Consider the following 15137-nt stretch of genomic DNA (forward strand, 5'->3'; position numbering starts at 1 on the left):
GGGGGCTTTAGATTCTAGAGAGCATTTATTTGGACAGAAGTTGGGTGATGTCATCAAAATCGTTGATCCATTTTGCTGGAAATGAGAGACTAAGTTTTGAATGCTTACATTTTCTAAATGTGAATGTTGTCAATGTTTTGGAGCACACTAGCTTATAGATGACCTTAACGCCTGTTTCACACATACTCCATCTGCAGTGTGCGTTGCGGTTTTTTTTTACGCACCCATGTTAACGGATTAGAGCTTTCACACTGCACGCGGTTGCGGTCCGTCAGTGCGTTCCAGGTGCGGCGCGTCTGCAGCAGTGCAGCGATCGTTTAGTGCTGTGAGTATTTAAGACATACTGCTGCTGCACAAATAGCATATATAATAACCCGTAGCAGATCTATACAGGTGGAGCTGGGGAAGGTGGAGGGTTTCAGAGGAACTATGAAACTAGCCAGCGATTTAAATGTAAAGCAGCAAGCCTATTGGCTGCGTATGCAACATGAACCAGTCAGCTTGTGCCAAGTAGTTATGAACATCATCAGTTTGCGTTAACGACCTATCAGCCTGCGCCATCTACAGTTTCATGACAGAGCTTGGCATATTTACTACATTACAACTTAATCTTTACATATGCGAAATTATATTTGAAAATATATTTAAATACATGACATAAATGTTTCAATAGAAATGACAATTTAGTTTACCTTAGTGCTCTTGAAAGTAGACTTTAACCAAATTTCAAAGACACTAAGTCATTTTGAAATTACATGTGAATGTAACTCCTACTTAAATTAAAAAGCACATAAAATTTCAGTGATTGCATTTAATATTTTGTTTATATCACAGCTTGGGCTAGTGCTGTTGAGCTCTATAAAGCCGCATTTGACAGCTTATGGCTTACCCCTTTAGATTCAATATGAAACTGTTATTAGTTATAGTGAAACAGTGATAATAATGATGCTGAGGATGTGTAGTTTATAACGTGTGTGATATATTGGGGAATGGCACCGGTCTTATCTCTTCGACTCATCAGTGCTGTTTCTAATATGGAGACTGTCTAACTCTTTCTCCTCCTAATCTCGTCCATATCGCTACAAAATATAGCATTCTGTGTAGAATTCAAATGGGCCCGATACGTTTTTTTGGTCCTCGCGACTCATGCATATGCGTATTATATAGTTCACTACGTGCCATTCGCCATACAGTAAACTGTGAACAAGTGACTGGGTTTCAACTTTAGTGTGTATAAATAGTGTAGGGTTTTTTTTTACGCACCCATGTTAACGGATTAGAGCTTTCACACTGCACGCGGTTGCGGTCCGTCAGTGCGTTCCAGGTGCGGCGCGTCTGCAGCAGTGCAGCGATCGTTTAAACGTGATATGTCTGAAAGATTGTGTAACTGTACTGTGATAAAAGAGGATCACAATGCTGAAAAAAACACTTTCAGTATAGGCTAACTATGTTTGGATTTGAAATCAAAATAATGGATAAATGTTGTGTTTGTGTTAAACAGCCGCGGATCATGAGCGGACTGCAAACGCGTCCTGTGTAATAGCACAATGAGTCCGTGCTGCTTCTGCACCGCATAAGTAACGCACTCGGACCGCATACGCACTGCAGACGGAGTATGTGACAAAGACGTTAAGATGTCCGCATCAAAAGAAATGTACAAAAGTGATTTTATGTCCATAGTAAGCACATTAAATGCAAGTAAAGGGTCTACTTTTAAGGTTTCAAATAAGTTTTTGGAGGATAACATATCAAAATTTGGTTGAAATAATGTTACATTGTCATTCAGTGTAACACAATATTTACGTAAAAATTCAAACATGCTTATTCTAACATGTACATATTAAAATATATAAAAGAACAAGAGAGCATATTAAATTTTATTGTGTTTTAAATGAGTAAAAAATCCTTACTGATAAATTGTCACGCTCCCTATTGTGAGGAGCGAGGAGACGGAGGAGAATTCACGATGATATATACTTTATTCTTTTACACGGAATCAGGGACACAGGTAGGAAACAGGTAACGACATTCAGACTCGACAATGAAACATCCGGCAGACTACACTTTAAATACAAGACATAACGAGGGAGTAAATTAAACGCACCTGAATCAAATAAACAAACACAGGTGGAGACTAATGAACTAAATGAAATAATCAGGACAGGAACATAACCAAAAAAGGGCTAAACACTGGGACACAGGGAGCACATGGGGAACAAAACACAACACAAGCCTGACATATGCTTAAACCCTTTTTCGTCTTTGACCCTCATACTAAAAGCCAAAAAGATTTCATGGGGACTTTAATCAGAATCAGAATCAGAATGAGCTTTATTGCCAGGTATGTTTACACATACGAGGAATTTGTTTTCGTGACAGAAGCTTCCACAGTGTAACAGAATGACAGTGACAGAACAAAAAACACAGATAATAAAAAATAGAACAAGTAAATAAGGAGTAAAAATATATAAATTGACAGTTGTATGTGCAGGTATATTACAATAGACAGTTTTGTATGTACAGGTATATTATGTGCAAATTTGAGGTGTAGACTGAGTATGTGTGTTAGATAAGTGTATGAGTGAATAAATAGTTTGTGTTCCACAGTTATTGTTAAGTGTTCATGAGATGGATTGCCTGAGGGAAGAAACTGTTCCTGTGTCTGGTCGTTCTGATGCTCAGTGCTCTGTAGCGTCGACCAGATGGCAACAGTTCAAAGAGGGAGTGTGCTGGATGTGAGGGGTCCAGAGTGATTCTGCCAGCCCTTTTGCTCACTCTGGATGAGTACAGTTCTTAAGTATAATGTGTTAAAGTATATTATTTCTGTCATACGTGCTCTTTGTAAAAGAGTGATAAAGTCTACTTTACCACTAAAATGAAAGAGCTTTTCGCTCTGGGTGGATGATGATGATGATGTGATTTCGGGATCCTACTGGGACAGAATTTGCTCCATGACAACAGCAGAACACGCACAGAGTGCTCTGACATGCCAGGCTGCTGGTTCACGAGTGCTTGTTCTGATTGATTCTGGGCTGGAGAGTTTGGGTTACTCAAGCAGAAGGAAAGGCTCTTAGAGAGCAAGAGTTAAACCGAAAATAAAAAATATTCCATTGGGGGCAAATGACAGGAATGATTTCCACAAGACTTCCCACAAGATATCTGCTCATTTTCCACTCGCATCAATGAGTTTGACAGCCGAGTTTCTCTTGGTGATATTTATGCTGAATGCAAATAACATAAAGTGCATTGTTTGTTATTGTGCCCTCATTAAAAGTTTTATATGTCCAAAAGCATATTTGTGTAGAAATACACTACTGCTCAAAAGTTTGGGGTTAAAAGATTGTTTACTGCTTTTGAAATAATTCTCTTATACTTACCAAAGCTGCATTTATTTGGTTAAAAATACAGTCAAAACAATAATATTGTGGAATATTACTACAATTTAAAATAAATGTTTTGTGTTTGAATATATTTTAAAGTTTAATTTATTCCTGTTATGGCAAAGCTGCCATTTTCAGCAGCCATTACTCCAGTCTACAGTCAGTGTCACATGATCCTTCAGAAATCATTCTAATCTATGTTAAAAAAACTTTTTTTCAGGATTTGCTGATGAATAAAAAGTTGAAAAGAACAGCATTTATTTCAAATAGAAATATTTCGTAACATTATAAATGTATTTGCTTTTGCTATCACTTTTGATCAGTTTAATACATCCTTGCTGAATGAAAGTATTAATTTCTTAAAAAAAAAACAACTTTTAAACAGTAATATATAAGTGCTATGTTATGTATGTTAACCAATACAATATCTTCCCCATTCTCACAAAAGTTGTTACATTTGAATGAAAATGTACAACAACTTTCTTATTTCTTTGCAATAAGACATTAATTATCAAATGTTTCTAAGAAATTTCTAATGAAAATGACATCAAATGAAATTAATGTGGATCATTTAGTTTAATTTATTGAGAAATGTTTTAGTTTGTTTGTTCATATAGAGGCTTTCTGCATATGCTGGTATCTTGGCAGTATGAGACATTGTTGAGATCTTTTCTGAAATTAGGAGATCACTAGGGTCTTTTTCCAAGGAGAAAATCTGAGAATCAGGAGCCAAAAGCAAAAGTTTGCTCTCCATAGCTGTCTAAGAGAACCAACTGAGAAAAGAGAACTGACAAAAGAGAACTCATTTGTATTTTTCTTTTCTTTTGTATATATCCATGAAAGCTATATTGCCAAAGAGTTCACCCCGCTTTCTCTCTCTCTCTCTCTTTCTCTCTCTTTCTCTCCAGCCTAACGACCCTGTAACAAACATCTGCCAAGCAGCTGACAAGCAACTCTTTACCTTAGTGGAGTGGGCCAAGCGGATACCTCACTTTTCTGATCTCCCGCTGGACGATCAAGTCATCCTCCTGAGAGCAGGTGCGTCACTAAAAAAAACACAGACCACTTTTGTTTGAGTCCTGCAGAAATCGACCTGATGTGACCCGTGTGCTGTACATCTAGTCTTCCAGCTATGGAGTTACAGCTCAAAACAGCATCAACTAATGAAATGAGTATGTTTACGGTTATGTGACATTATAGTCTATTCCAGAAGCATTTATATGGATTCAGAGATACATTTGATCCAGCCTCGGGCCACAGCATCGATTAAAGAAGGAATTCCATCTCATTATCTTGGAGTGAGTGTCCTTATTCTGTTAAGGATGATGGCTTCAACATAGACGGAGGGAGAATAAGAGGCTGGATTGTTCTCGCCGTTCACATGTTGCATTTATTTCCTTAGGCTGTAGGTTGCCTGAGGACAATCAAACTCTATTCAGTGCGTTTTATTCAGAGCCTCTGAAATGGGATCGCAGCGTATGAAACTGTGAAATGTTCTCATTAAAACTCAATATTGTTTAAGAAAATACAACTTACAGTAAGTTGATATTGAGCTAGAAGAGTAAACAAACGCAACAGACAAAGCCACCACATGCACAGATACAGATACACATGTTGCTCTCTTTCCTGCTACCTTTGTTTGTTTGTTCGGTTATCAATGTGCTTTTGTGCTTCTGTCCTCTGTTGCTAGGGTGGAATGAACTCCTGATCGCCTCTTTTTCACATCGTTCTATAGCTGTGAAAGATGGGATATTATTAGCCACAGGCCTTCACGTCCATAGAGAGAGTGCACACACTGCCGGTGTGGGAGCCATCTTTGACAGGTTAGTAAATGTTAGTTTTCAGAGATGTAGGATTTTCTTTCTTCTGAGGAACACAAAAGGTGAATTTCTGAAGAATATCTTGGCTGTTCTTTTTACTGTAATGAAAGTAAATGGGGCGAGGGACTGTCAATGTTACAAATGGCAAAAATACCACCTTAAAGCTCCAAAAAGTATACAAGTAAAAGTATAAAAATAAAAATCTTAAGTAAAAATACCATTCATTTTCTTCCTAGGGGAACTGATTTTTAACCATAACTTGTAAACCGTTGAAGACAGACTGAATGTGAGCTACGAGGTTGTTAATCGATCGCATATGCTTTTCTTGAAGCCACTAGTTGCATGGTTTTATTTCAACATGTCTTTTAAATAGGGATGTAACGATTCACTCAACTCACGATTCGATTCACGATTTTGATTTCACGATTCGATTCACGTTTTTTTTAAAAAAATTTTTACAAAATTAGATTTAAGACAAATTATAAATTAAATGTGTCCTTTTATTATTGCTTGGACAAAATACTGCATGTTTCTTTGTGAAATTGAAATATAACACTATAATAATATACTAATATAGCACTTGCATATTATTGCTCTTTTGTTGGTTTTGATTTAAATAATCATGTTTAACAGCTGAATTCCTGTTATAAAACTATACATTACACATGATTTTGTAGAGAAACCTCCATAAATCAGAGAACTGAAACAAGCAAATTGCACCAAAAACTCTGTAGTGTCATAATAGGGTCCTATATATGTATATATATATACATATATATATATATATATATATACACACAGTATATATACAGTACTGTGAAAAAGTCTTAGGCCTCTCGTATTTTCATCGGTTAAAAATGTTTTTAAGTCAGTTGTCTTTTGCTGTAGTGTGGCAGTTGGAAATATCAGTTTCCAAAATTTCCAAACATTCATTTAGCCATTAACTGTAATAATCCAGTGAGATTTTTGCTTGCACAAGGATGTTCTTTATCAATGAACTTATATTTACTAAATTAAATCAACATTTGGTGACCATCCTTTGTGTTTAAAGCAGTTTTTGCCCTAGGTGCACTTGTGCATAGTTTTTCAGGTAGCTTTGCAGGTAGGTTTCTTGAAAAAACTCATTACATTTGTAATGTTGTGATTCACCTTCTAGCTGGTTGGATTGGTTCTTTTAAAAATCCATATGGGAAAAATGAATAAGAAAAATACAGATGAAAAAGTGGGTGGGCACTGCTGTTACAAGCTCTTTGCTCACTGACTATATTCCAAATCATCTGAAGCCGTAGGATAGTTTTGTGTGAGGGACAGACCAAAATTTAAGCCATTAATTCACTGAAAATCTCAAGTCAAATATGGTGCCATTTGACTGAATGTAACTTTGTGTCTTTTTCACACAAACCTTTTATTTATTTATTTTTAAGGGCTTTATAAGATGTGGATTATAGTGTTTGAGTGTTATTAATAGCTTTTATGATACTTTCATGTATCTTTTTGTCTTTCGTGTATCTTTTATTTTCTTTTTGTCATTTTGGAGCTTGATACCTCCAGTCCCCATTCACTTTAACTATATGGAAAAGAGCAGCCACAACATATTCCTAAACATCTGCTTTTGTGTTTCACAGAAAAGAGAAGTCATACAGGTTTGGAACGACATAATTGATTATCAAATTTTCACTTTGGGTGAACTATCCTAACTAAATTCAATGTCAGCATTCAGTTTATGGAGGGTATGGTCTTGTGATCTTCTAGGAGACCCTTCAGTGTCTTCACGGTACACCATGTGGAAGATTTGTGACAGCCGTAGGTCATGCACACATGAATTTTTGAAAATAACCTCCATAATGATATTAGACGCTGCATCATGAAAGTGTCCTCCACATCTTACTCTTGATTGATGTCATTTTTACATTAAGCCATATGGCAGTTTTATGTAGCGCTGTGATAATGTTTCACTGGCAGTGTGAGATATGCTGGTGTCCTCACTAATGAAAGATATGCTGCCCGGTCCGTCGGCAGTAGAGATGAATGTGTCTTATAAGACATAATGACTTTGATTTTCAAGGCAATATGAAAACTAAATATAAAGGTGGAGCGATGACTCACTGGGCATGTTTAATACGTTACAGAATATTTCCTGACATTTTTAGGGGTATATTGGAGAACATGAATTTGCAATTAATCAGCTTGGTCGTGTTGCCTGTGAACGTAAAGATTTTTGCCCTTTTTTTTACAGAGTGCTGACGGAGCTTGTGTCGAAGATGAGAGACATGCAAATGGACAAGACTGAACTTGGATGCCTGCGGGCCATTGTTCTGTTCAATCCAGGTACAGTAATGTATACTTAGACAAACACATGTGCACACAGCACTCTTACGCAAGTGCGTTTAAAATGCCACTTCAGTTTGATTAACCTACCTTGCTATTTGTTTTGGCAAATTCCTAAAAAAAATGTGTTGGAATAAAGCCAGAAAGAGTAAATGAGATTCCTATGACTGTAAACCACGGTATAGCGAGCTTATAGAAAGCAGTATGTCCCGAGTATTGCTTTCTTTAACAAAAATCAAACACTAAATTAGTGCAACATTGTGACAACATTGTTGTTATGTGACCTCAGTGTTTATCCCCGAATAATAAAAATTGTCATTTTGGTGTGTAAAAATGTCGGCAGTCCAGTCTAGAAAGTTAAAAATCACTGTTGATTTTCCATTTCATCATACTGGAGACTATACTGGAAGGTCAGTTCAACTGCATTGCATGGAGATATGTTAAGTGATGCTGTGGACTTTGCCAAATATAATATGCCCAACATCTTCTCTTTAGATGTGCAGTATGTGAAGAACATTTTTAGTTGGCGATTTGCCTTGTTTTTGATTTCTGAAATGTCTTTATCTACAGCCTAAAGTCATTGATTCAGCCTTGAAGTTATAGCAAAACCCATCAGCCACAAGACAAGATATGTTTGCACATCACACAAATGTACACCACTGTTCAAAGGTTTAGGGTTGATTTATTAATGCTTTTGAAAGACGTCTTTTTGGTGCTCAAGAAACAATTCTTAATATTATTACTGTTGAAAACCGTAAACCATGATGATCTAATATATGTTTTTCAGGATTCTTTTCATGACTAGAAAGATCAAAAGAACCGCATTTATTTGAAATAGATTTTTTTTTTTTTAGCATTTTAAGTATCTTTATTGTCACTGTTGATGAATTTACTGCATCCTTAGTGAATAAATGCAGTAATTTAAAGAAAAGAAGACCCCCAACTTCTGAATAGTAGTGTAGCATCTAATAAAGTGGCCCAGAATGAAACGTTAACATAACCTTTTTCTTTTTTGTCATTGCTTTGCTGTCTATCATCCTTCAATCCATCCTTTTGCTCTTAGATTCAAAAGGACTGTCTAATCCATCAGAGGTGGAGGCATTAAGGGAAAGAGTGTATGCATCTCTAGAGGCCTACTGTAAGCACAAATATCCCGATCAGCCTGGAAGGTACACACACACACACACACACACACTTATTTTTCATCTCACACGTGCTTATGTATCCTTTATTATTTCACTTGCATATAAAAATGAAAGTAATAGCACAGAACAAAATGAATGCTACAGAGATTTAACAGAGGTCTATCTGGATTCACAGTGAACATGAGATAGTTTTCAATTTCATTTAAAGTCAGCAACATTTACAACCCATTTTCGTGCATATAGTAAAAGTCCATTTTACCTACAATAAATACATGCTTATTAGATCTCTTTTACACTACCGTTCAGACTCTTTTTTTAAGTGCTCATTAAAGCTGCATTTATTTGATTACAGAAAAAACAGTAATTGTGAAATAATATAATTTAAGATAACTATTTTCTAATTGAATATATTTTAAAATATAATTTATTCTTGTGATTGCGAAGCTTAATTTTCAGCATCCATTACACCAGTCTATGCCAGCGTCACATGATCCTTTAGAAATCATTCTGATATGCTGATTTGCTGCTCAAATAACATTTTGTGGAAACTTTGATACATTTTTCCAGGATTCTTTGATTAGCATAAAGCTCAAACGAACAGTATTTATTTGAAACAGAACTGTACTGTACTGTCACTTTTGATCAATATCATGTTTCCTTGCTGAATACAAGTTTTAATTTCTTTAAAAAATAACTTACTGACCTCAAACTTTATTATTATAAAAAAAAAACCTGCTGAAGTATTACACTGTGCTCATCTAAACACTGACACCCATTGTTTCACGGACAGATTTGCCAAGCTGTTACTGCGTCTGCCTGCCCTGCGCTCCATCGGCTTGAAGTGTCTTGAACATCTCTTCTTTTTCAAGTTAATCGGAGACACACCCATCGACACTTTCCTAATGGAAATGCTCGAAGCGCCACACCAAATGACATAAGGGAATGATTTCTTTTCATCTCCGCCCCTCTGACAGAGGGTGCAGCTCATGTACAGGACACTACAGGAGGCCACAGGACACATCTCTGATCTCACAGGAGAAGACTGAACTCAGAGTAATTCATCAGAAACATTGCGCAATCCACAAAATACTGTGTAACTGTTCATTACAGAATAGCACGCAGGATGGATTAAGTGAGGTTTTTCCTGGTTTGCATGCACGTTCGGGAAGTCTCACGGAGTTCTGGAGTTTTTGGTTTCTCATTTCTTCTGCCTTACAGAGGTCTACCTCTGCTTTTGTACACAGCCAAACCGCCTCATCTCTAAACTCACAATCATTTTGCTGTGAATTTTCAGATTTCATGAGAGGAAACAAAATACCTTGGATGCACTTCTTCATGCAGCTGTCCTTAAAAAACACATTACTGTATCTGCCATTGGAACAGTGAACAGGACCACAGTAACTATTATTTTTCCCCCAGGCACTTAGAAATTCTTTAAGAGGTATTGCCATACGTCGGGATTCTTAAAGTCCATCTTCATGAGGAAGAAACTGCACGCAGGTTGGCTTCAAGTCCTTTTCTTTTTGGAAGATATATGGGCCTATGAATAACAGAATGGTCTAAAAAGAATGAAAAGCAGGTGTACTCCTGGCTGAACTCACGCTGATGAAAATACGATTCATTGTTAGAATTGTGTAAAAAAAATTATTGGAGATATTTCATGATGTTTTGCCTCTATAATTCAACATAAATATGTATTAAGTATTTCCAAAGAGTTTCAATAATGTTATATATATATATATATATATCATCTGATAATTCCCAGCAAGTGGTTGTTTGTGATTTGAAAGTATGCAATGAGTTAAAGGAATCCAGATGATAGTCTGGCCTCAGGGAATTGCGAGGTTTGGAAAGTGCCATGCCTGTCCCCTATTGGAAAAGTTGTGACATTGCAGCTGTACTCATTTGCTATTACATGAAGTTTAACAGTTGGGTTTTTAAAGAATGCTTGGCAAACATTGCAACATAACAATTTCTAAGCCTCAGGTTGATTCAAATGCGATTTTTTTGGTTCTGTTGTGCAGTCTTATCTGTGTAATAAGGAAGAAACTGTAATAATGATCGATTTCGTAACATTTGTATTGATGCATCAAACCTCAATTGCAGATTGAGCCAATCTGAACCAGTGTTTTCATGATGACGATGAATTTTAATAACTATTATTGGAATTCGGGAGGTATTTGAGCTGCGTAGCAGTTGTCATTAGCAGACATAGTGCAAAAGACCTACTGATTTAGACCACACATTCTGCCGAATGATAACGCCAGGCCTCACAGCAACATGAGTATTCAGCCTAAGATACACATAAACAGCATATACTGTCTATGTGATTGATATACACAACCTGAAGTTCTAGTGGTCATGTTTTTAAGCTTCGACCAGGGGGAAATTTGAATCGGTGTCATGGAAGACCAGTGGACTCATTGTACATCTTTGGCCTTTCATTACTCCAAAACCAGCATATTTAGAATGTGCAGACAAGAACTAAAGACACTTTTGCTGAGGTATAGACAAAACACAGACATTGTAAGCGCTCTTGGATTCGCACTGTGTCAAAAAGGGTTTGTTAAACCATCAGGAGCCGGGCACATTTGATCTGATATCAGCTACAATCCTGATGTGCCGCTATCAGACATCTGTATTTCCCTGCGAGACACCAATCCATCACAGGACATGTCAGCAAAACATGAAAGAGATGCATTTTAAGAGAATGATCTATTTTTGTACAAAGTGTAATTTTTTTTCTCTACGTCATTATTTAGTCTGTTCTATATTGTACACATTGTTGGTGTAAATATTCATTTTTAAGTGGAGCCGTGCCCTCAAACCTGGACTGAGTGAAAGGTTTATGTGCAAAGGCTTCTCTGTTCCTCTGCCATTGGTTTTCATGGTACCCTCACCTGAGAGCTGAGGACAGCTCACAGTTGGTTTTTTTACCAGACAAATGGAGGGTGTATTGTGTATTGTCCTATATTATGTCTGTTCAAAGGACTATTAAATTTCAGATTGTAAAAAAGACTTATATTATCTTCAGCAAACAAAATAACTATTTGAGAGTTATGAATAAATGGTGTTATACATGATATCAGATGCACACACACATACACACATATATATATATATAAACATTAAATAAGATTAACATTTTCATAAAGCAGAATATTGCTGCAATAACATTTATATAGATTTTTATATTCCAATATATATATATATATATTTATATATACAGTGGGGAAAATATATATATACTGTATATACACACACACATATATGCTTTGAGAATTTTCCATTGTTGTAGTTTAAAGCAATATGTTTGTGTTTGATTCTTTGTATTCTTCTGCTCAGTGAACCTTTGAATTGTTTGTTTGCAAAAGTTTGAGCCTGGAGCTTCTTTATCTTTCGATGCAGGGAGGCATTTGCTGCCTCTATGAATTTGTTTGTCACCTTTGTTGATTGTGAATATCCAGCCAGATCAGGCCGGAGCCGAGGGAAGAATGTGGCAGGATGGATCCAGTATAGGAATTCTGCCATAGAAGAAGAATAATTAAAGCTGGAAATGAACAGGAGTGATTTTGAGTTGAGATGAATTCAGTGTCGTCCAAAACAGGAAGTTCTGATTTGATCAAACTCTCTCTGGAGAAAGAGCCATCGCCAGCCGGAGGCTCTCAGCCAAGTTTGATACCAGTCTCTTTATGTCATACACACTACGCCGCAATGGACTGAAATCCTGCAGCGTCCGCAAGGTCCCGCTGCTCAAGAAGTCACATGTACAGGCCCATTTAAAGATTCAGAGAAGGCTTGGGAGACAGTGCTGTGGTCAGATGAGACCAAATATTGAGCTCTTTGGCATTAACTCGACTCGCTGTGTTTGAAGGGAGAGAAATGCTGACTATGACCCAAGAACACCATCCCTACAGTCAAGCACGGAGGTGGAAACATTATGCTTTGGGGCTGTTTTTCTGCTAAGAGTACAGGATGACTTCAATATATTAATTTTATGGAAATGTACCTACTACTCCAATGGATCAAAGCCATGAAGACTAATTTATGCCTTCAAATTCAAAGCTTAAATAGTGGAAAATTATGTTTACAAAGGATTTAAGGATCCCAAGCACATTGGTAATTCACATATCAATAATCAATGATTGCAAAACACTTAAATGAAAAGCAAAAATGCAATAATTTGATGGCAAAAAAGACCTGAAAATTATCTTGCTTAAAAACATTTATATATCCATTTTTGGTATGTTTACCACCATTCAAACAACTGAATCCATGATTTGATAGAAAACATTTGTTCTTCGGTAATAAATTAAAATGAACTGAAAACATTACAGTAGATTATTAGAGTATATTAAGGGGAAAAGGCTCGAGTGAGATTGTCGCTATTCTGAGCAGACAGGACCTGCCCATCTCTCAGATAATAACCCTGCACTAAGTGCTATCAAACCATTGTAAAAGACAGACACTACTGGAAGTCATCATTCTGAAGTTTCTACTAAAGCCTCTGAAGTGCAGTGCTTTAACTTAACGATCACTTTTCCACAGTTTGATGGTCTTGTCGTTCTCCAGGGCTGCAGAGGCAATGATGTTCTCTGTAGGGTGACAAGCTGTCGAGATCACTACATCTAAGGACAAAAATACATCATACTTATGTTAACAAAATCAAAGAGGCTGCCGTGTGTTTGAGTCTGGGAGGTGTAGCAAATGTCATATACCTGTGTGCCCTTGCAGTTTCTGAACAATTTCTCTGGTCTGCAAGTTCCAGATATACACCATGTTGTCTTCAGAGCCTGAGACGATCCACTGAATGAGAGCAAGACGGATTCAGGTTATTCAAAAACTGCTCTAAATAACTATATACCTATGTATTAAAATACTTCGACAAAGTCATACTGAACCTACCTTTCCTCCAGTCACAGAAAAATTGGCAAACACACAATACTTTTCATTCTTATGTCCAGTATATGTCTTGAGACACTAAAAAAAAAATTTAAAATTAAAAGCTACAATAGTTCAGTTAAAGCATGAACATTACCTACACACATTAACTTAATATTTCATAGACTTGTATTATGTTTATATACAGCTAATTATAAATACTTTAACATAACCCTAAAAAAATAAAAGTAAATTAAAAAAACACTATTTTTATACAGTTTTTACAAAGGAGGACACCCCTAAAATGAGGTTTTGTCAGATTTGTTTCACTTCTGCATACAAATTTGTCCCCCAAAATATGGTTAAGTAGGTACACACATATTTTTTGAATATATTAGTGACAACATCTAATGAACTTTCATTGCTAGTGATATTTTTTAATCACATAACCTCAACCTGACCCCTAGCCCTATACATAACCCTGACAGAAACCTGTGCAAAACACTACATTTAAATATAATAAACATGATTTGACTGATTTATAAGCCGCTTTAACTAGTGAGGTCTGGCACACTAGTTGGTGTTAACATATGGTGAGTTAACATATGTGTGTGTTATTAGCAGTCAACATTTATGGTATTTCAATGACATACCTTTCCCTTGCTGTAGTCCCAGAGCTTTAACGTACTGAGAGAAAAAAAAAGAAGAAGCATCATTTCATTGTTTGCAGTTTTTCCAAAATTAATATTGTCTCAGAAACTGCACTGAATGGAAAAAATAAACAGTCACTAGAGGGATGAGTTCACTTACTTGTCCAGTGTCGCAGCTAGAATGTACTTTCCATTTGGAGAAAACTTCACAAATGAGACAGGAGGGTTATCATCATCTGGAAATAAAACAGATCACTTCACCATCAACAACAACACACTCTCCTAATTTGCATTTAAATTGGCTACATTTATCCAAATAATGCATTACACACCATCCTGCCATCTGGCATTATATTTACTTAAAAATTAATGTCACCATGTTTTGTACATTCCACTTGCGCCTGTGTCTTTTGCAGCTTCTTGTACATAACATGGTGTAGTCATGAGGTGCTAGTTCAAATTTAAAAAATGCTTCTACAAAAAAAAGTTTCATCTGCAGATATGGTCTTGTTTAGGGATCTGTGCCTTTGTGCATACGGACATCTGACTGCTAAGTAGTAATTGTGTTTTTCAGCAATAGTGCCAAACCTTAATTTACAGAGAAAAGAAGGTCAGGGAAAAATCTGTAACGTTAGATGGAAAAATCCCAATACAAGTTATTTTGTTAGAAAATGTTTATTTACTATTTATTCAGGTTTTTTAAGGTATCTAATATTTTGATACTTAATTTCCATGATCTAAATATTCTTAAAAATGAAAAGTTTGTTGTCATTTGAAAGTGTGTAGGCCTTCTTGCATTATTATGCTGTTACATTATGATTATATATTCAGTGGCATAAAATGGACTTTAAAATGACAATAATATCGCTTATCGCAATTATTTCTGGGGCAATATATCGCAAAACAAAAAGTTGTTATCGTGACAGGCCTACA

The 15137-nt window shown here is 36.2% G+C and overlaps 2 protein-coding genes across 5 annotated transcripts in view; one reads left to right on the plus strand and one right to left on the minus strand.

The window, feature by feature from the left end:
- Positions 1-11689, plus strand: part of LOC107740802 (retinoic acid receptor RXR-alpha-B-like) — a 66094-nt gene extending 54405 nt beyond the window's left edge. Inside the window, exons 7-11 of one of the 3 annotated variants that reach the window (XM_016553303.1) lie at positions 4289-4418; positions 5071-5203; positions 7437-7528; positions 8592-8697; positions 9464-11689. In XM_016553303.1, the coding sequence (XP_016408789.1) occupies positions 4289-4418; positions 5071-5203; positions 7437-7528; positions 8592-8697; positions 9464-9611 (609 nt within the window). In that variant the 3' untranslated portion in view covers positions 9612-11689. Of the gene's footprint in view, positions 1-4288; positions 4419-5070; positions 5204-6952; positions 7004-7436; positions 7529-8098; positions 8698-9463 lie in introns of those variants that run through there. The other 2 variants (XM_016553304.1, XM_016553305.1) reach the window with 2 other exon arrangements.
- Positions 11690-12952: 1263 nt separating this feature from the next.
- LOC107740805 (WD repeat-containing protein 5-like) overlaps positions 12953-15137 on the minus strand; it is a 7609-nt gene continuing 5424 nt past the window's right edge. For both annotated transcript variants that reach the window (XM_016553316.1, XM_016553315.1), the window contains exons 10-14: positions 14365-14440; positions 14208-14241; positions 13579-13653; positions 13392-13479; positions 12953-13301 (exon numbers count right to left, since the gene is read on the minus strand). In XM_016553316.1, the coding sequence (XP_016408802.1) occupies positions 13201-13301; positions 13392-13479; positions 13579-13653; positions 14208-14241; positions 14365-14440 (374 nt within the window). In that variant the 3' untranslated portion in view covers positions 12953-13200. The remainder of the gene's footprint in view (positions 13302-13391; positions 13480-13578; positions 13654-14207; positions 14242-14364; positions 14441-15137) is intronic.

Source organism: Sinocyclocheilus rhinocerous, unplaced genomic scaffold (assembly GCF_001515625.1).
Source record: "Sinocyclocheilus rhinocerous isolate Xijiao unplaced genomic scaffold, SAMN03320098_v1.1 scaffold2330, whole genome shotgun sequence".
NCBI classification, from domain to species: Eukaryota; Metazoa; Chordata; class Actinopteri; order Cypriniformes; family Cyprinidae; genus Sinocyclocheilus; species Sinocyclocheilus rhinocerous.